The sequence below is a fragment of the Talpa europaea genome, assembly GCF_964194135.1.
Source record: "Talpa europaea genome assembly, chromosome: 13".
Taxonomy (NCBI): Eukaryota; Metazoa; Chordata; class Mammalia; order Eulipotyphla; family Talpidae; genus Talpa; species Talpa europaea.
In genome coordinates, this window is record NC_140080.1 from 81,074,337 (window position 1) to 81,095,874 (window position 21,538).

The following is a 21,538-nucleotide window of genomic DNA, read 5'->3' on the forward strand; positions in this document are numbered from 1 at the left end:
GTTTCCCCCTTCTAAAATGAGAATGGCTATGCTTGCCCCTGCTCTGACCACATAAGGATATAGGGGGATTAAAAAAAAAAAAGGTTAAAAAGGGTAGAACCACCAGAAAATGCATGATTTCAAGGCCAGCAATCCAGGTCCTTTGCAGATTCTGGGTTGGCAGGCAAAGACATTCATTCATTCACAGGTTCACAGACCGGCACAGGGCAGCTGCTGTGGGGGCCATCTGCTCCAGGAGCTGTATAGAGCCACTACGTTTGGAGAACTTAGCTAAACCCAGGAGATACTTCCAGGGGCCCTGCCTTGACTCAGACATTAGTGTGGGAGACACACCTAACCCCATGCACAAGCAAACCACAGTGATGCACAGGTAGACATTTCAGTAGGAAGTGAGTGGGGAATGAGGAGGCCTGAGGGTCAGCCTGAGGCCCGTGAGATCTGTGAGCAAGAGTGGACTCCAGGGAACAGTCTGGACAAGTGATTTAGTGGAAAGTTCTGACTTGGAAAGTGACTAAGAGCCTGGGCTTTGATGTGCTACTTTTCCAATTTAAAACATCATTAAAAAAAGGAGGAGTAGGGGAATCTTGGTCTCAGAGTGGGCAGACCCAGGTTCAAATCCCAGCCCTGCTGTTGCCACATAGCCATAGACAAGTGGGTAACTACTTTAACCGCAGTTGAAGAATCTATAAAATGGGTCAATCATGGGACCTGCCTCATAGAATCATGTGACAATTAAATATTACAGTTAAGGTGCTCGGCTCACTGTCTGGCGTAGTAACTGCTGCTGTTTTACACACACACTCTTTAAGTTGATGAGACCCTTGTAGTTACAAGCGGTGACCCAGGCTCAAGCTCATTAGAAGCTGGAACTGGAGGGGTTTCTCATAGAGGTCTTCTCATCCAAGCCCTAACTTTGCAGCTGAGGAAGCTGAGGCCCCTCTGTCCTTTTAGATTGCTAGATAACACTTTGATCACACGCAAGGGACAGTTATTAACCAAGGCATCTCTAGGGATTCAGAGATTCTGGCACGATGAAAATGCTCAGCAAAAATTAGCAGTAAGGGGAGGTTCTGGACTATGGGATGACCTGAGCCCCTTTCTGCGCGCAATCCCCTCCCATGTTCTTTCTTTTGGTGGCACATCACCCTGACCCAGAATCTTGGACCCATCTTTGAGTTTTCCAGTTCTATGACCTCACCACCTTGCTGTGCCCATCACCCCCGCCCCCCTACTCGACAGGTGTCAGTACACTAGCCCCACTCTCCCTTTTCCAGCCTTCTGTTTTCCTCCTTCACTGCACCTATGCTGGGTTATACCTGTCTGTTTTCCAGACCCCCACACTATCCTGCCTGTGCCTTCACCCAAGTTGTCTTTTCTCCACCTGAAACACCCCTGCCCCAGACACCCACAGCACAGTCCTAACTCTTTCCAAGCCCTGATTTCCAGTTGAAAGTCATAACACCCACCTCTGGGTTCCCCAAGTCCCTTTACCTGGAAGCCCCCAAGAGCTTTTAATCCCTTCTCTCTTGTATCATTGCTATGCACGAACGTGCCTTATCCTAGCCCTTAGTGCAGGGCCTGGCACACAGTGGGACAGTAAGGAGGATGAATGAATGAATGAATGAATGCCTCTAATTTTCCTGTTCTCTAGGCTCCTTGCAGACAGCTGTAACTATGTCTCTAGCCTGGTGCTGGAACCTACGTGGGCTTCCGCCACCAATTACTAGCATTTGTGGCCAATGTAGGGGAGCTCATTGAGGCCAGCATTTGGGGATTAAAAAAAAAAAGTAATTCATCCACAGGGAGTCGAATGGGGGAGGTGATGACACTGGGAGAGATGCCATCTCCCTTCACCTCTTTGCACCCACCTTATATATCGGGGTCAGTGAGGCCAGTCTGGGGGCCCACATCTGGGAACGCAGAAGAGAAGGTACAGTGGCATGTGGCCCTGTTGAGTCCCTGGCATCCACGCTTCAGCCACGGTCACCCGCCCTCTCCTCATTGAGAATATGAAGGTTACCAGTTACCCAAGACCCACACTTAGTGGGTGCCATGGCAGAGCAGGGGGTGTCCGGCCCCTCCCCGCCCGGCCAGCCTGACACTGTGTCTTGTGCCCCCACAGAAGGACTTCACGGTGCGGGAGGAGCTGCAGCAGCAGGACGTGGAGCGCTGGCTGGGCTTCATCACCTTCCTGTGCGAGGTGTTCGGCGCCATGCGCAGCAGCACGGGCGAGCCCTTCCGCGTGCTGGTCTGCCCCATCTACACCTGCCTCAGGGAGGTAAGAGGGGCGTCGCAGCCAGGCGCGGCAGGAGCGACAGGGCTGTGCCACCAACAAGCTCCAACCTTGGCAGGGAGGGACCCACTCAGGTGCTTCTGTTCTCTGAAGCCAGGTTTTTATTTCTTGAGTTGACATGCAGGGAAATAACTCCTCACCCCAGGGGGGATTATTGTTAACTTAAGACTTAAGTCGTTGCTCACTAGGATGCTGCCCTCCGAGGGCAGGCCCACCCTGGGTATTGTTTGAATGAATGGGTGGTTGATCAGACTGGTTTACCATCAAAGTATTTACTCTTTAAAGTTTTCCTTCAAATTTTCATCTGAAAAAGAAACAAATTAGAATAAACAAGAAACTTTTGGGGAGTAAGAACTCAGTGGGGTCCTTGCCCCACAAGATAATACAGCCCACTTTAGAAGGTGGCCCTGGCTGTTCCCCACGCCCTCTAGGGGTTGAACCCGAAGGGCAAATATGGCAGCTGGGGGCTCTTTGGGGGCTGCTAGTGTCACCCAGTGGGAGGTTGGTGGCTCAGGACACAGTCATGAGAGTGATGAGGGAGAGACCTGTTTGCCTTCCAGTTATATCTCTGAGTTAGAACCAGCAGGACCAGCTGAGGTGCCCTGCAGAGAAGAGAGGACTCCTTTCTTACAGAGCCTGGTGGCCCCGTTTTCTGGAAGGGGGGAAGCTGGAAGAGAGACAGACACAGTGGGGATGAAAACCAGGTGTCAGAGTCTTAGGGGCCTATTGGCCATCCGTGGGGAGCTGTCCTGAGGTTGCTCAGGTAGGAATGTCTGAAGATCTGGACGAGGTCAGTGTGAAGATGGGATTGAGCAGTATGTGAAGCTTGTAGGTCAGACTGAGACCCAACAGGGTCTTGTGCAAAGAGGGTGTAGATGGAGCGGAGGCCAGGAGCCAGCAAAGAGGCAAAGGAGGGGTGGCCAGGAGGCAAGCCAGGGGGGCATGGGTCAGAACAGACCCTAGGACAGGAAAGAAACATCAGTGCTCCTTGAGGGTGGGGGGGTACACTTCACACGTACTGTCCCCTCCAGCCACCATCCCGGGACAAGGCCAAAGGTCTGTGCTGTCAGGGGCAGTGAACACAGTGGCCACGTTGGGTCATGTGGGGAGTCGGTAGAGAAGAAGGTCTGAGTCTGGACAAGTCTTAGCCTTTCTTTAAAAGGGAACTTGTCAGCTAAAGGGGAGTTATGGGGTCAAGCAACATTGTTGTGTTTTTGAAACACAGAGACACTAGAGCAATTTAAGAGGAGGGAGGGGTGTCTGCCAACAGTTTTGCTATATAGGAAAGCCTGCTTGTTCCAGCAAGGGCCAGAATACAGGGCCTCCTTGGCACTTTACACACCCGTAAGCCTTGTACTGCTGGCGCTGAGCTGTGCTTCTTTCGATTCGCTTGTTTGTTTTATTAAAGGAAAATGTTGCAGGATTTGCTTTTCACCAGTCTGTTTGGGTGAGCTTCTAATGCTATCACGCTCAGCCGGGCCACTGATGGCGGGGTGCGTGCTCTGCTACGTCCATGCGCTGGGCCCACTTCAGCATCATAGCCACTGTGGTGACGGACACCATCTTGGTCAGCATGGCCTAGCCCTCTGTTTCAGATTTTCTCAAGACTGGGCAATTGTTGGTGAAGATGACCTGCTTTGCTTGGCTTTGTCTGATCATCTGCAGAGTCTGCCTGTACCGCAGCATACCCCTCACACTTTTCATAAGCTGGAACCTAGAGTTGATGACCCAATGACTTTTTCTTCTCTTTGTGGCCACCATCTTCCTGCCTTAAGTGGGACATGCCCCCAACATGAGCAGGTGCACAGAAAGCCAGGGAGCGAGAAAGGCCAAGTCATGTTTCTTAACAAAAGCACAGGATGTCAGTCAGCCCTGTCTCCTAGGCCTGACTAGGCCTGACAATGGCCTCTCCCAACTTTATCTCACTGTCAAAGTGTCTTGAGCTCAGAACACAGCCTGAAGAGGGGCCTTGGCTTTGCCTTAAGTATCCCACTGGGATGATTTGAAGGCAGCCCCCAGAGGCAGGGGCTGGCCCCAATGGTCTCTTGGGGCCCTCCCATCCCTCGCTGAGTTGCCCCGTGCCCTGACACCCCAGCTGGAGACAGGGAGCATTGCTGTTCTAGGGCAGTGACCTGGATTGCCCCCACACATCCCCCCTGTGTGATCTGGGCACCTCCTGGTGTGTTGCCGTCACCTGCTCCCCAAGCAGGAAGCAGGGCTGTGGCCGAGCGCTGGCCCTGGCTGCCGGGACACTTCTGACACCACCTGAGGTAGCGCGAACTTTCTGGTGTGAGATCCAGAAGGTGCCATGAGGTCTGCACAGCAAGGAATGGAGAACGTCCCCTAAGTTACTCTTCTCAGGTGCGTTCAACTTTTTAAGATGTCTTCACAAACAAAGACCCTGGCGTGTGCATAGAAAACTTGAAGAGTAAATAACCAGCTGTGGTTTCTACCAGCTACTAAAAGAAGAAACCAAAGCCCCATGCTCCAGATTTCTTGAGGCCGCCCAGTAAGGTGGTTCAAGAGCCTCAAGCCTGAAGCTGGGCAGCTGCCTGGGTTCAAATCCTGCCTCTGCCACTTTGTCTCTGGACTATCATGGGGGAGGGTTCACCTTCTCTGAAGCTTGCATCCTCATCTGCAAAAGGAGACCACATAGCTCACTCTGAAGAGCTTAGGGAGGACAGTGTGGTGTGGAGAGGGTGCTAAGAGCGCTAGGGCAACTAGGTCAGAATGTGGAAGGAAATGCCCAGGGGACTCGTTCTAGGGCAAGGCGGCTCTCAGAGAGCTGGGTGCCCTCCAGTCTGACTTAGGCCTGGGCACACACCCAATCTTAAAGGGGCACAAGGGCTGAGTCGCCTGCCCAGGGACATATGACTGGTCCATACCAGAGCCTGGAGTTCTTGACCTCTGGATCCAAGGCTCTTCCCAACAGAGAACTCGGCTTCTCTAAACAAGACCTTCAGAAAAGACATTGCGCCCTAGGGATCTTATGAATGCCTTTGGACAGGCTGCCTTTCCCAGCTCCCTGGCAAACCCTGAATTCGCAGAGTCAGTTGCTACCTCCCCTGCCTTATCACACGCACACTCACTTCCAGGTCTGACTGATGTCCTCAAAGCAGGGTGAGCAAGCATCGGAAGTTTCTAGAAGCCAAAGACACTGCTGTTGTCTCCCTCTATGCTGGAAAAGTTTAGGCTTTTCCCCTAAGGTCATTCAGATGGCTGATCCCAAATCTGCAAGGCCCACTCAGCCCTGGGTCCTCCAGTTCCCGGACCAGTCCTCAGGCTGGCCTTTCCATCTGCCCATTAGACACATCCAGATCATGCCTCAAGCCTTTCCAGCAAGGGGAGCTGCACCCCTAAGCCCTCCAGCTCAGTCCATATTCTTATGTGGACCAGACCCATCCAATTCTGCCTCCCTAGGGCCAGGGAGAAGGCTCCCCCCGCCCTACCACGCCCAGAACTCACTCGATGCCTTTTCTCACAGTGGCGCCATGTTCCTTTCTCTGCCTCAGCAGCTCTCCCAAGGGTTCCCCTGCATGTCGTTCCTCACTGCCCTGAGTCAAACACAAATCCACGGGTCATCCTGGTATGAAGAGTCTCATTTAGAATAAACCTAAGAGGAAGATACAAAATTGGCCCAGCATGACCCAGTCTAAAGGTATCTGTGCAGAAGCCACCTTCACCAGACCCGGGGCTCACTCAGCCCCCGTGACCCTTTAAGACTGAGGGAGGCCTTAGTCCCTAAGCACCTTCAGACTGGAGGGCACTCAGCTGTGTGAGAGCTGCCCTGCCCTCTTCCAGGCTTTTCCTTCACACTCTGACCTAGTTGAGTTACGGTCCTCTGTTACTCAAGCTTGAAACCTGGGACTCCATCCTTGGAAAAGAGTTTCTCTCTTTCTGGCCCTAACATGTCCTGCCAGACCCAATTCAAGTCACCTCCTCGGGGAAGTTCCCCCGCGCACCTCCCGCCACACTCATTGATTACTCCCCAATAAAACCGCGTTCTCTGTCCCTGCCAGCCGCCCTTCCCTTGGCTTTAGAGCAGTATTAAGGGACGACAGCAGCACGTAGGCCAAAGCACCTCTTGCATTCTTTTCCCTTTTAAGCTGGACAGCACCCTAAATATCATAACCCCTATTTTCCAGAGAACAGAGAGTTTAGGCCGCTTGTCACACAGCCAGTGGGCAGCAGTCAACACTGGAATCCGGGTCTCTGTGCCTACTCCCTTTGCTTCACAGCCTTGCGAGCAAAGCAGCAGCTCTTCTTGTTCTACTCTTGGTCCATAACACACACCTGCTACACAGAGAGCCAAATAGATCTTAGTGGAATGGATTCTGGTTTTGCCACATACAAAATGCCAGAGATCCTTCTTCCAAGGATGGAGAAGAATAATTTTCAGTGAGCCCTTTTATTGTTTCAGAGCAAATGGCTCCTGCCAAGATGGCTTTCAAAGTGACTGAAGAGTGTTATTGGTGACCAGAAACCGCAAGTCTCCTTGCCCTCCTGTTTACAGTTCATGTTTGTTTCATGAGCTCTTTTTAAGTCTTTTTCACATTTCATAATTTTTATTGTGGCAGGAACTTTAACCAGGAGATTCACCCTCTTAAGAGATTTTATTTTTAAGATTTATTTTTTTATTTATACAAGAGCAGGGGTACAGGCCAGATGCACGGAAGGGTGAGAGGATTCACCAGAGACAGAGTGGGGAGCAGAACAGGCAGACTGACGAAATATACTGCTGAGGGAGCAGCGGGCAAGACAGGAGAGGTCTGCCGTGCCATGTGGGTTACTCTGTGGCCGACGGGGATCGAACCGGCACTGCAGAGGCTGCGGACAGCTTCACAGCCCTGCGCTCAATCACCTGCGCCACCAGGGGGGGCCCTCTTAAGAGATTTTTTAAGAACCCAATACAGGGCCTCCCCGGTGGCGCAGCGGTTGGGCGCTGCAGTGTGAGGCTGTCTGCAGCCTCTGCAGCACCGGTTTGATTCCCTGCCAGCCAGGGAGAACCCCACATGGCTTGGCAGACCTCTCCTGCCTGGCCCGCTGATCCCCTCAGCAGTGTCTTCAGTCTGTCTGCCTGTTCTGCTCCCCGCTCTGGCTCTGGTGAATTCTCTCACCCTCCTGCACTTTTGACCTATACCCCAGCTCTTGTATAAAATAAACGAGTGAATCTTTAAAAAAAAAAAAAAAAAAAACCCAGTACAGTATTGTTATCTAGAGCAGATCTCTAGAAACTGTTCATCTGGCACAACTGAAATTTTATACCAGGTGATTGGCATTTCCTATTTCTCCCTCCCCCAGTCACTGGCAACCTCCATTCTATTCTTTGCTTCTATGAGTTTATTCTATTCCCTCATCTATATGGAAATATGGGGAATAAGCCGCTGGAACTAGTTTATTTCACTTAGCATAATGTCTTCCAGGTTCATCCATGTTGTCACGTGTAACATAATTTCCCTCTTTAAGGCTGAATAGTATTCCACTGTACATATATACCGTGTTTTTAGTCCTTTGTTTTTTTTTTTTTAAGATTTATTTATTTATGCATGCAAGAGCTGGGGTACAGGTCAGAGATGCGGGTGGTAAGAGGATTTACCAGAGACAGTGGGGAACAGAACCGGCAAACTGAATGAAACACACTGCTGAAGGGAGCAGTGGGTGAGACAGGAGAAGTCTGCTGTGCCATGTGGGTTGCTCCCTAGCCGGTTGGGGATTGAACTCATGCTGCAGAGGCTGCAGATTGCTTCATAGTGCAGTGTTTAACCCCATGCGCCACCAGGGAGGCCCGTGTTTTTAGTCCTTTGAACTGTCAGTGGACATTTACTTGCTTGCACATCTTGACTCCTACTATAAGTAGGCCTGTAATGCACATGGTGGTCCTATATCTCTTTGAATTCTTGATTTTAATTCTCTTGGCTAAATATCCAGAAGTGGGATTGCTGGGTCATGTGGTAGCTCTATTTTATTTATTTATTTATTATTTTTGAGGACCCTCTGTACTGTTTTCCACAGCTGTGGTGTGATCCATGAAATCATTGTCAAGATCAATGTCATTTTGCATTCCCACCAACAATGCACAGTTTCTCACAGCCTTGCCAATGCTTGTTGTCTTTTGGAGTTTTTTGGTTCATTTGTTTATTAGTAATAACTACCCTAAGTGGTGTGAGGTGGTTTTGATTTATATTTTCCTGGTGCTTGTTGACACTCAACATCTTTTCATATGCTTGTTGACCATTTCCATGTCTTCTTTGGAAAAATGTAACAGCCCATTTTTAAAAACCAGGTATGAGGACTCTTGCTGTTGGGTTGTGAAAGTTCCTTGTATTTTTTGAAAATTAGCTCCTTATCACATATTTGGTTTGCAAATATTTTCTCCAGTTCTGTAAGCTGCCTTTTCACTCTGTTTGTTTCCTTTGCTGAGCAGCAGCTTGTCGGTTCGATGTCCTCCCACTTGGCTGCTTTCACTTTTGTGCTTCAGGTGTCCTATCCATGAACTCATTGTCAAGATCAATGTCATGAAGCTTTTCCCCCATGTTTTCTTCAAGGAGGTTCAGTTTCTAGTCTCCTGTCTATGTCTCTAGTCCATTTTGAGTTAGTTTTGCGTGTGGTGTAAGAGCCCTGTTTTATTCTATCACATGTGGCTGTCCTGTTTCCCAGCGCCGTCTGTTGTAGGGACTGTCCTCTGCACATTATGTTTTCTTGGAAACTTTATCACAGATCAGATGGCCATAGATGCATGGGTTTATTTCTGGGCTCCCTGTTCTGTCCTGTTGGCCTCTGGGTTTGTTTTAATGGCTGGAGTAATAAGTTTTGAAATTAGGACATGTGATGCCTCTTGCTTTGTTCTTTTTCAAATTGTTTCAAAATTGTTTTGGCTATTTCTTTGGCTTTTAGAAATTATTTTTTCTAACTTTATAAAAAAAATGCCATTGGAATTTTGGAAGGAACTGCATTGAACTGTAGGTCACTTGGGTAGTGTTGACATTTTTAACAATATTGAGACTTCCAGTCCAAGATCAGGACCAAAATGAGGACTTTTACCAACTCCTGCTCCATGTACTCCAGGAATTCCAAGCCAAAGCAAATAGACATGAATAAAGAAATAAAAGGCATCCAAATGGGACAGAAAGTAGTAACATCATCTCTTATTTGCAGACAGCATAATCTTGTATACAGAAAGTCCTAAAGACTCCAGCAAAAAAAAAAGTTAGAACTAATAAATGAATTCAGTAAAACTTTACTGCAGGAGACAAGGCAACAAACAAAAATCAATTGCATTTCTGCACATGAATAATGAACTGCCAAAGAAAGAAATTAGAAATAATCCCACTGACAAGTACATCAGAAAGAATAAAATACGGAGGAAGAAACTTAACTAAGGAGGTGAAAGACTTGCACACTGAAAATACAAAATATTGATGAAAGAAATTAAAGAAGACAGAAACATGTGGAAAGAGCCTTCAGGCTCTTTTTAAATAGCATTGTAAGAACCTGTCTAAGGTCCCAACTGTGACTGTGACGGCCCGCACACAGGAGGGGTGTAATTAGTGTTTATGGCCTGAGCTAAAGCTGCTTTCGTCTCCCATCCCAGCTGGAGCCGACCTGCCAGGCTTTGGGTCTGTTAGCCCAGCACCACCTGACTCCCTTTTCCTGACCCTACAGCACTCTCTGCCCCCTCCATTCCTCTGTCCCCTCTGTGACCCAGTGATGATTTTGCTAGACTCTTCCAAGTTATCACTGAAGCTTCTCTCCGGGCCCCTTCCTTTAAGAGGTTTGTTGCAAATTCCTCTGGCAGGAGATACTAGAATGGCTTTTAACCCCTTAGACCTTTTTACTTTTCCCCTTGTATCCCAGGCCTGTTTTATCCACTGCCTCTCATCCTTCCTCCTTTCCCCAGCCTCCCACCCACCCCCATTCCAATCCCTCCAGCCCATCGCTGCAGGTTCTCCCATCCAGCTGCCCTCTTCCTAGCTGACACCCACAACCAGAGGGCAGGAGTGGAGGAAGGGAGAGGGTGCCTTCCGTCAGGAATCTCTCATCCCTCTCTGCAACCCCCCTTCATCCCCCACCAAACTTTCCTTCTGCTTGGCTCCCATGTTCTCCTCCCCTCCGGGCCCCAGGAACCACATCTGCCTTGAGAGGAAGGGCAGGGAGGGTGCAGGTGCCCTGAGGGGTGTCTCCAAGGAGGACACCCCTGGAGATACAGCTGGTTGGACTTGCAGGCGCAGGGTGGGAAGGAGGGCACAGAGGGCAGCAAGTCAGGCTCCTCAGGAAATGAAATTGCTCAGTGCAACAATGACAGAGTCACTTTTAAACTTTTTGCGTGAGGGTGCATTCAATTGTTTGCACTGTCTCAGCTTTGGGGGGGGATCTGACCTTGGAAAAGGCTGAGATAGGGCCTCCCCAGGTGGTGCAGTGGTTGAGCGCTGGGCTGCGAAGCTGCCCACGGCCTCTGCAGCATCGGTTCGATCCCCGGCCACTGACGAGGGTCCCACATGGTGCAGCAGACCTCTCCTGCTGCGCCCGCTGCTCCCGTCAGCAGTGTGTTTTGTCAGTCTGCCTGTTCTGTTCCCCGCTCTAGCTCTGGTGAATTCTCTCACCCTCCCACGCTTCTGACTGTGCCCAGTGCTTGTATAAATAAATAAATAAATCTTTCAAAAGAAAAAAAAGAAAGAAAGAAAAGGCTGAGGTAAAGTGGGTGAGAGTGGAGAGCCTCTGCTGATTCACAGGGCTGAGAGTCAAACAGAACATTCTTCGGTGCTGCCTTCCAGTGGGCTCACCCTCCTTGCCCTAGAGCAGGAGAGAGGACAGCATTTGGCTGCCCAGCTGGGACCAGGGCTGGGTCCACTTTGTCCAGAAGAGCCAAGGTAGGCTGTGCCTGGGCTAGGGGTGGACCCTAATGGGGAAGAGAGATTCAGAATCCTCCGTGGAACCAGGACTTTGGCTTTGCACCTTGGGAAGCTTTTGCAAATTTACAAACACTCAGACCCCTCCTTCAACCAAACACTCAGACCCCTCCTTCAACGAATTAAACTTTTTAGGGATGGGGCTTGAGGGCTGGAGAGGGAGATTTACCCTCTCCACATGACTCCAGTGTGCAGCCAAGGTTAAGAAACACAAATAGCCACATCTTAGGTGCACAGAGTGAGTCTTCAGCCGAAGCGCACTGTGGAGTGGGAGCCAGAAGCACAGAGAGCACAGTTGAATCCTAGTTCTGCCACTGAGAAGCCACAGTACTCTCATGTTTCTACAACCTTCCTCCTGCCTTGGGCACCATCTTCCTTCGCCTCCTGCCTGACCCTTACGATCTTCGTGGCCAGGATCACTTCCCACCACATCCCCACCCTGCCCTGAGTGCTCCTCCTGTAACAGCCCATAGGACTTGTGTCCTGGTGCAACATGGGGGTGCTGACGTGTCCTTTGCCTGGTGGTTGTATTAATATCTATGCCACCTTTGGTTGCTTTTGAATCATTTCAATCTTTCATGGGTATCTAGGGGGTGGACTGCGTTTCACTTATCAAGTAATCCCCCACCGCACTTTGCTGAGGACTCAGTGTCACTTGGTAAACAGTAATTTGTTTTGAGAAAATGCCACTGTCATATTGAACTGCAAAACTTCCCATTTGTACTAGAAGGAGGGAGCAGAAATTGTGAGCCTCTTGGCAACCACACCCACAGAAATTAATGACTATTTATGATGGGTTGTACAAATATAGGAGTGGGGGGAATTGGGGGTATGGCCAGCTGCTGGGAGCAAAGGAGAAGCTAGGGCTTAAGAAGCAGGCTTCAGACAGATATTAACCAGGGGTGCCGGGGGAGAACTTCAGAAAGAAAAGTTTAAGAGGAGGCATGAGGACCAGAGTTGAGCTTCTGTGACAGATGATGAAGAGAGTACCCGAGGGATGAGTTCTGAGCTCTGCTGGCTCCCATCAGAGGCATTCTGGTCGACACAAGATGATTTGAGGAAACTCTGAAAGTTTTTAAGCCAGAGAGCAACACCATGGAAGGCATAAAGGAGAGTTTGTTTATTCATTCAACAAACACTGAGGAAAAAAGCCTCCTGGACACGTTTCCTGCTAGAAATGTGCTGGGATAAGAAAGTCAAATACATGTGGGGCACTCCCTTGCCAGAGGGACCCGCAGGTAACTCTGTGCACAGCGGAAAATGCAACATTCCAAAAAAAAATGTGGTGGTGGAAAGAGAAAGTATGTGGGAGGCCAGATGGCAGATGAGACAAGGGGATTCTGCCTGGCAAGGGCCTCTGAATGGAGAACAATCCTCGACTCCTTGTCTTTAAAGTTGTTTTTATATTATAAGTCCATCAGAAAGCCTAAGGGGAAAGTGAAGGGCTGGAATGAAGCTTGAAAATTCAGAACCTTTTTCCATGAACAGCTTATTCCAGCCCTAATCTTAGGCACAGACCCCGCCTGGAATGTTCCCCTAAGAATGTAGCCTTCCTGGGCAGGTACACAGCCTCTGGGCACTGGTTTAAGCGTCAGAGTTCCTCCAGGTCCAGCAGCTGCTGCTATGAATACCCCAGCTTAAGCAACCATTCCTGTCACCTCTGCCGAAATAACTCCCCACAGTTTTGTTCCCTCCAGAGCTGCTGTCCCCCCTCTTCCGCTTGGCAGCCAAGTCACTCCGTGTCTCATGGCCCTGACCTGCCCGACGCCCCCACCCCAAACACCCCACACGAACACACTGAAATGACCCCTGACTGAGGCCACAGGATCCCTGCCCTCCTCCAGCTAAAATTCAGCGCCCGCCCCCCACCACCACCACCATTCCCTGACCCTCCTCTGGCCCCCTCCCTTTAACTGTTCCACTTCCTCAGCCAGACTCTGCAAACTGAAATGTGAAATTTGAAGCCAGTGTTCCCCTTAGCAACCATGGTAACACAGGATCTGATAGAGAGCCTGGAGTTATAAAAATACCAGCTTCCCCCAGACACTGATTTCCAAAGGGAAACCAGTCTCCTCGCCAGAACCGTTTTTAAACAGTCTTAAAACTCAAGCGATTTCCAAACCCATCGCAACACGGCTTCAGGAGACGTCTCTTCACTTCCCCTTTGGAAAGTGGTGGTGGTTGCAAGCTTTGGGTATTTTCTCTAAAAGACAGAGATTCCGAAAACGTGGCTCTCTGAGTTAGCTCGCCTTGCAAAGAATATCTAGGTGGGAGCATGTTTTCTTAAGAAGCATCAAATAGTTGGCTTTTTTTTTTTTTTTTTTTAAGTTAGATGGAATGGCGACTCGCAGTGAATCCCCATCATACCAGCCGCTTCCAGGGAATCCTCAGCGCCGTCCAGCCTCCTAATTACAGAGGGAGAATGATTTGATTCATTTCCCCTTCCCTGAAATCCTTGAAAACAGTTTATTTATTTATTTTTTAAATAGAGGCATGCTTTATTTATTTGTTTGTTTGTTTGTTTGTTTACACAAGCACTGGGTACAGTCAGAAGCGCGGGAGGGTGAGAGAATTCACCAGAGCCAGAGCGGGGAGCAGAGCAGGCAGAAGGACCGAAGTACACTGCTGAGGGGAGCAGCGGGCGGCAGGAGAGGTCTGCGCGCCATGTGGGACCCTCCTCTGGTGACCGGGGAGCAGCCGGGGATCGAACCGGCGACTCGGGCACGGGCGGCTTCGCAACCCAGTGCTCAACCGCTGCGCCACCGGGGAGGCCCTGAAAACAGTTTAATGAACATAACCATTTCCTAGCAGGAGCTCCACCGTTACGGCCTGAGGTGGGGAGGCGAGCGGTAGAACTGTTCTAACTTTTCTACTCCCCAAAACTCCTGGCCCCAATGCCCCATCCCCTCGGACGCCCCCTCCAGCAAGGCTCTGGGGCGCGAGCTCTTGATTTCGGCCTTACCCCCGGCGGCCTGCAGGGGGCGCTCGGCCTTGCGGGCGGGGCGGGGGCGCTGTCGGGGGGTGGCCCGCGCCTGCAGACCCGCCTCCGTGCCCTGGGCAGACTCGGCTCGTTCTCCCGCCTCCTTCGCCTGCGCGCTCTCCTCCTCCTTCCTCTTATCTCCTGGGGCCATGCCTTGTAATTTTGAAAAATATTCTAACTCAGTAATTAATGTCTGAACTTCAAGAGGCCCCTGCTTTCTGCAGAGTCGCGCTGAAGGCGGGCGGGGGCCGGGAGGAGCCGAAGGCCCTGGCGGAGAGGCGGGGATGCGGATTTTTTCTAAAATGGGGAATCGACACAGAGCATAAATTGTAGCTGGTGGGGGTTGTGTGTACAAGATATGCACATACACATGCATCTGCCGAGATGTTCTAATACTTTGGGTTGAAAAACAAAAGTTAAGATGCCCGCCCGCCCTTGCCCTTTGGTGTTTTCTCAGTAAGCTGATGCCAGGGTGGGCTCAGCCAGCTTGGGAGCCGGAGGGGAGACAGGCCAGGGTGAGGGCATTGGCTGGGAGGTAGAGGGAGTGACCTATATGTTTAGAAGATAAGGAACCTAGGAGAAAAATGGCCAACAGTAACTTCAGATAACCCACAAGTCAAAAAATAAAGTTTATCTGTTTCCCACCCACAGAGAGGATGTCAGAGGCCTCCCTGAATCCCTGCCTGGTCCCCTCAGCCCCCACCCCCAATGCCTCCCCGGGTCTGCCCATCCATCTCCATCCCAGCCCTACCCCACCTTCATAGCCCACTCAGGTACCCTCTACCTAGTCATTCAGGTGCCAAACTCTGGGCCCCCGTGTGAGCATGCGTGGTCCCTGCACACTCAGAGGGGCTACAGAGCGGAAGCGAAAACAGCGGTCTGTGCTGAGAGCTGGAGCATAATAAATCACACCCAAATCTCCCGGTGACCCGGCCAGCCTTCCTTCTTTAAGCTGCTACAGCAGCTGCCAGGACCCATTGTTAAAAAGCCAGCGATCGATGTCACCCTCTGTGCTGTTCAGATGGATGCAGTGTGTAGGCCAGATACAGGAACCACCTCTCCCCTTTTTTCCAGAATCCAACTGTTTGTGGATGGCTCCCTTATCACTGCCATCAGCAATGAACAGGTGACAGGTGCCTGGCCAGAACCTGTAAAAGAAGCCCCCAGAAGGGGTCCTTTCTCACAGCCAGAACTCTCAGACAGACCCAGATTTCTTGCCCTCTCTGGTCCTCAGCTCACATGGGGATGAGGATTAAACATAATTTAGTAGATTTGCTCAAACAAAGACCTAAAATAGAGGGATCTGTTGGCAGCATATTTACATCATATAAAACAAAGTGCTTAATGAGAAAGAGTGGGAGTAGACAGAGTAGAATGTGTCTCTAGACCTCTGCGCTTGTGGTCCCCCCTGGGGGGTGCCTGTCTTCCAGGGATCCATCCAGGTCTTTGCTGAATGTCAATCCCTCAAGGATCCTTCCTGACCATCCCCCGCGCCCTGGCCTGCCATCCTGGTTTTCTGTCTCCAGCTTGCTTTCTTTTTCTAATAGTTCTTATGAGTATCTGGCTTTACCTTATAGTCTTCTTGGTTAATCTACTTGATTTCTGTCTCCCCGAGCAGCATGGAAACACTCAAGGCAGAGAGTGTATCTATTCTGTTTCCAGACATATCCAGCAAGATCTAAACAGTGCCTGGCATGTAGTAGGTGCTCAGTAAAAGCTTGCTTAATAAATTAATGAAATAGAGCACCAAAAATGAGCAAAGCCCGAGTCTGGAGGTTATCTGGAAATGGAGACAAATCTAGAATCCTTGAAGGGGAAGGTGAGCCAATGGGGTGGCGCTGGCTGGCAGTGGCCCCTGAAAGTGAACCCTCCTGCCAAACAAAACCCCGAGGAAGCATTTGTGTTCACAGCACAAGTAACCATTGCAATGTGCTGCTGGCCAATAAAGGGCCTGTGTACTGTCCCCAAATTTCACTCTAGTTGAGTGGGCTTTCTTTGACTTCAGTCTGCCAAGCTTCATGTGAGATTTAATTAGTCTGTCCAAAGTAAGAACCCCACAAGCCACAATCATGAGAAGTCAGGGTGGACTTCTGGCACAGCTTCGCGGACTGGGAGCCCTGGGGACGGAGTTACTGAGGGGTGCACGAGTGAGCCCTTGCTGTATGTCTGTCAGCCTTCACCTGGACCCGGCCATGCAGGAGAAGGATTAGAGAGGATGCAAAAGGATGAATAAGGAGGATACAGAGGGTACTGGGAGCATTGGGAAGAAGGTGAGAAGGGACACCTACAGTCATAAACATTGAGGACAGCAGAAGGCTCTCAGCCCCTAACAATCCAGCACCATCCCAGCTACAAAGCTACACATCCCGTGCAACACCACGTGAGCCCTGCGTCACTGTGCATTTCCTACTGGCCACGTAAAATTCCCGTTAGTATTGTTTATATTATCCAGTATATCCAGAGAATGGTATTTTCAAAATGTAATCAATGTTTAAAAGTATCAATGAAATTTATATATATACATATGTACATATTCATATTCATATATATATATTTATATATGTAACTTTTTTTTTAAAGATTTATTTATTTGTGCATACAAGAGCTGGAGTGCAGGCCAGAGGTATGGGAGGTGAGAGGATTCACCAGAGACAGAGTGGGGAACAGAACAGGCAGATCTGCTGAGATACACTGCTGAGGGGAGCAGCAGGCGAGTCAGGAGAGGTCTGCTGTACCATGTGATAGCTCCCTGGCCGGGGATGGAATTCATGCTGCAGTGACTGTGGACAGCTGCATAGGTTGCGTCTTAACCCCTTGCGCCAACAGGGAGGCCCCTATACAACTTTTTTTTTAACTAAGCCGTTGAAACCCAGGTGTACTTTACACCTTGAAATACCTATCTCTTCGGACGGGGCACATTTCAACTGCTCACAACTCATGTGACTGGTGACTACGGTACTAGACAATATAGGCCTGGAGACTTTCTTCTGGAATCCGTGAGCTTCTGGATCCTAAATTATCCAGGTCCTCAAAGAGCTATATGAGCACCCAGAAGCAAAGGGAAATGGTGTGAGCTGAAACCTACAGCTCAAGGCCTGTGTGCTAGCTTGGTTGAATGGTTGGTGGGTTATTGACTTCAGCTCCCCCATAGGGTCTACAAAAGACCATCCTCTGGAGGATGAAGAAAGGTGGGGAGAATGGAAGGAAGGGCTAGGAAAGGTAAGAGAACAGACAAGCACTGAAAGGGGATGAAAAGGACAGTGGATGGCAGACTGCATGACGGGACAAAATGGGGGAGGGCCGCCCGGGGAGGGCAGCTGCCAGCTCCTCCGCACAATGGCCAAATAGAAATCCTGGCCCAGTGCGTGGAAGGCACAATTAGCTCATTCTTTCGTTGCCCTTTTGATTACACTGTTGTTCTCAGAACTGCCATTTCTGTAATTAAGACCTTGTCCCTTACCCAGAGGTATTGAAACATGAAAGTATTTGCTGAATCTGGTTTCCCAGGGTTAAAAGCCAGACTTAGGAAATGCAAACACACTTGTGGAAATGCAAACACACATTCACTAACTAATTATCCTTTAATGAAGGCCGAAGCCCTGCTTAAAACAATTAGCTCTGGGAATTGAACTGTAGGTACAACCCCACTTTTTGCTAATTGTTCTTCCCTGGTAGCCCGGATATGGCCAGTCTGGAAGGGGGGGGGGGGTTGGGAGGGAGGGGCGCAGCAGAGAATGAATTAGTCCTGCTGCTTTTGGTCTGGACTGGACCGAGCTCTGCTTGGTTTGGAAATGTTAGTCAGAGGAGAGTTTGAGGTGTGGGGAAGAGCGAGGAGGATGTGGTTTGGGCAAGGGGAGTCGAGAGGCTGCCCCAGGCTTGGATGAGGGCCATGGGAAGTCTCAGAAGCTCCTGCTGGCCACACTGAGGTGGCTTGCCTGGCTGGAGCTGAGGGTGTGGGCCAAGGATTAGCTGACTGGAAAGCAATTAGCTGAGGTGGGGCTGGCTGGGAAAATACCTGGAATCCCAGGGCCAGAGTTGAGACTTGCTTGGGTAACGCTGCAGGCAGGAAGCCTCAGGGCTCCGGGGAATGAGACACCCACTGGTGAGGGTGGCTGCCACTGACCAGCCCAGTGGGTTGTAGGCCTTTTTTGCCTCTTGCTCATGGGCAGAAATGGATCTACAATGTGCGAGTCAGGGAGCACAGAGGCCTGGAGGAATAAAGCCTGTCCCGGATCATCACCTCCTCCCTCCAGATGACCCTGCATCACAGTTCTGTCCCTGCCTCCACTCCTCCTCAGGACCGCGGATCGTCTTAAAGCCGTCCCTCCCTCTGTCCCAGGAAGGTGGTTCGGGACGGGGGAGCTGATTCCCCCAGACCCATGAACCCTCTGCAGAATATACCCACAGACAGTCGAGCTTGCAGAGAACCCTTGGAGTTCTGTCCTTTGGAGGTTTCCCTGTAATGAGTCCCTGTTTCAGAAGTGGAATTTGGGGTCTTCCTAGGGGCACATGGTCTGAGGGGCCTTCAGATTACCCTCAAAGCAACTGTGTAAAAGCATCCCAAGAGCTGACATAGCCAGATTAGTACTCCTATTAATTCCAATGCCCTGGCTTTTTTTTTAGGTTTATTTTATTTATTTATGCATACAAGATCTGGGGTGTAGGCCAGAGGTGGCGGGGGGTGAGAGGATTCACCAGAGACAGAGTGGGGAACAGAATAGGTGGAATGACTGAAATACAGTGCTGAGGGGAGCAGCGGGCGTGACAGGAGAGGTCTGCTGCACCATGTGGGTCACCTCCCTGGCCAGGGATCAACTCAGGCTGCAGTGGCCGCCCATAGCTTGATAGCACTGAGATTTAACCCCTTGTGCCACCAGGGAGGCCCAGCCCCTGGCTTTTTCCCGCAGATGGGATCCCTGTTCCTCCTCTCCCCTCCTCTACCCTGTCTGTCCTCCTCTCGCTCCCCCTTCCCTACTTTTTTCCCCTCTGCCTTGCACCCCACCCCCAGTCCCCTCTCCTCTATTCTCCCCTTCACACTCTTCATAGACAGGAGGTCAGCGAACCTCCGTAAAGGACCAGAGAGTAAATATTTCAGCTTTGCAGGCCAAGGGCAAAATCAAGTTTAACCACATCCCTGTGATTTCTGCCGATCTGAGCAGCCGCGTGGAGACAGGAGAGCCGTTCTGTCCAGACAGCCCGCTGCCCGCCCAGTGCAAGCGCAGCCAGGCAGCCCAGACGAGATGGAAACGAGAGAGCCGCGACCGTGTTCGGACAAAAGCTTATGTGTGGACACTGACAGTTGAATTTTAGATCATTTTGTGTGGGTCACAGAACAGTCTTCTTTTGATTGTTTTCCCCAGCTATCTAAATATGTAAAATCTATTCTTAGCCGTACCCATCTATTCAGGCTGTACCAACCCCTGAGCTAGATCTGTGGTTCTGAACTGGGAAATCGCCCCCCAACGTAATGCCGATGCACATTCAAGTGGGGGAATCACTGTCCTAGAGGAAGATTTGCAATTTCCCTGATGATGCTGGTGCTGCAGTAGGAAGACTGAGTACCTGGTCCAGACTCACCTCCACCACTCCCCACACCCCGTTTCACAGGTGACATAACTGAGGTTCCAAGGTGACATGGCTCTGTCACATGAACCCGGGGACAGGCTTCTCCATCCAGCATGCAGAGCTGGATGATTTTCTATGTCCGGCCGCCTTCAGAGATCTGCCTTGCCAGCTCACCCCGCCCCAGGCTCTTCCCAGACACAGGAAATGTGTGTGTGTCCCCTGAAGTCCCAGAGTGGCAGGGCTCCAGTGAGTCATTTCCACAAGCAGAGCCTGTGTGCACAGAGGTGTCCCTGAGCCGCCAGTCAGCTCTTCTGGCCACCCGGAGGAAGGCTCCAAAGAAACTCCCGCAGGCTTCGGATGTCGGAAGAGCAGGGATGAAAGGGATGCTAAAAGCTCCGGCATGAAAAGGAAACTTGAACTTGGACAGCAGACTTAACCTGATTTCAAATCCCATGCCATTGGTCCTGGCTGGCCCCTGAGGCCAGTTGCTTGTCCTCTTTGAGCCTCTTTGAGTTTCCAGCCCCTACCTCTGCAGGGTTGCACAAGGATGAGTAATCACACCTGTCATGTGTCCAGCACATCGTACAGAACTTTTATGGTGTCTTTGTTGGCCAACCTGGCATGATGCCTTAACCACAGAGCTACCCAGCCACATCCTGGACAGCCACAGCAAAAGGCTACAGGATCCTGCAGGTGACACGTGAGACTCTGGCTGTGTTGATGTTCTTTTGAAGGCAGTTACTGCCCTGCGCTCCCTGACCTTCCCACTGATGATGTAGGCCCATGTCAAAGATTAATATTTGGGGTCCCCAGGTGGGCTTCAGGGTCTGGGGACTTACTGAAATCGCATGCCAACATCTGTGACCCTGTGTAGATGTGCATTGTTCTAGGAGAGCTGCCAGAGTTGGAATCAGATTCTCAAAGGGTCCCATGTCCCCTAAAAAGTTAATGTGCACATATCATTAAACACAATGCATCAAAAAGCCCATGGCTTTTGAGACAGATTCCTGCGTTTGGGAATCAGCTCCCTGACCCTGACAAATGGCCTTTGTTTCATCGGGCATCATCTAATTCAGAACTGAACCTTCATATCTTCAAGCCCCCCAAACTCACTGGCATACCTGTCCACTGATGCAGAATCAGATGGTGTCCTAGGAGGGAGCAGGGCAGCCAAGAAGGGGGGGCACTCAAAGGTGCCACCAGGTTAATCAGGACTCTCATAGGAGACCACCCTGCAAGACCAGCGTGTTTGCTGCAGATTTAAATATCTGGAATTTTAAAGTGGACATAAGAAAATTGTGGGGATACACAAGATCGTTGTGACCCTGGGGGTTGGTCAGTGAAAAGAAGGGGCACAAGAGGAACAAGGGGGCCAAGCCAGGTTCCAGCTCTTGGTTGGGGCAGTGCAAGTACATTCTTCTTTGTGCTACACCTCTAACCCTATACTTAGGATTTGTGCGCGTTTTTGCATGTGAGATACTTCAACAAAAAGTTGTCTCCAAAAAAATGTTCAACTGAGAAAAATAGAAATACAATATAATATCCTCGGGGATGTCTCTCTATAATTTTGCAATGAAGTTAGCACATAGCTTGAAGAAAGAGACAATTATACATAAGCATAAATAATAGAGTAACGTTTAAAAATAATCCTACAGCCAGATTTAAGTATCTTTCTTCCTAACCCAAACTGCTATCTAAGTCTGCTTACGTAACTTTTGCTTCTTTAATTATCTCACGGGCCCACAAGCTGTCTCGGGGCTCTTCACAGCCATGGAGGACTGGCCTTGGTCTGCC

General features: G+C 50.2%; 1 protein-coding gene across 3 annotated transcripts in view; it reads left to right on the plus strand.

Moving 5' to 3' along the window:
- The window catches only part of CTIF (cap binding complex dependent translation initiation factor), a gene marked incomplete at both ends in the record, with an annotated part of 191,953 nt that overhangs the window by 151,476 nt on the left and 18,939 nt on the right, over positions 1 to 21,538 (plus strand). For all 3 annotated transcript variants that reach the window (XM_084252895.1, XM_084252896.1, XM_084252897.1), the window contains one exon: positions 2,123 to 2,278. In XM_084252895.1, the coding sequence (XP_084109021.1) occupies positions 2,123 to 2,278 (156 nt within the window). The remainder of the gene's footprint in view (positions 1 to 2,122; positions 2,279 to 21,538) is intronic.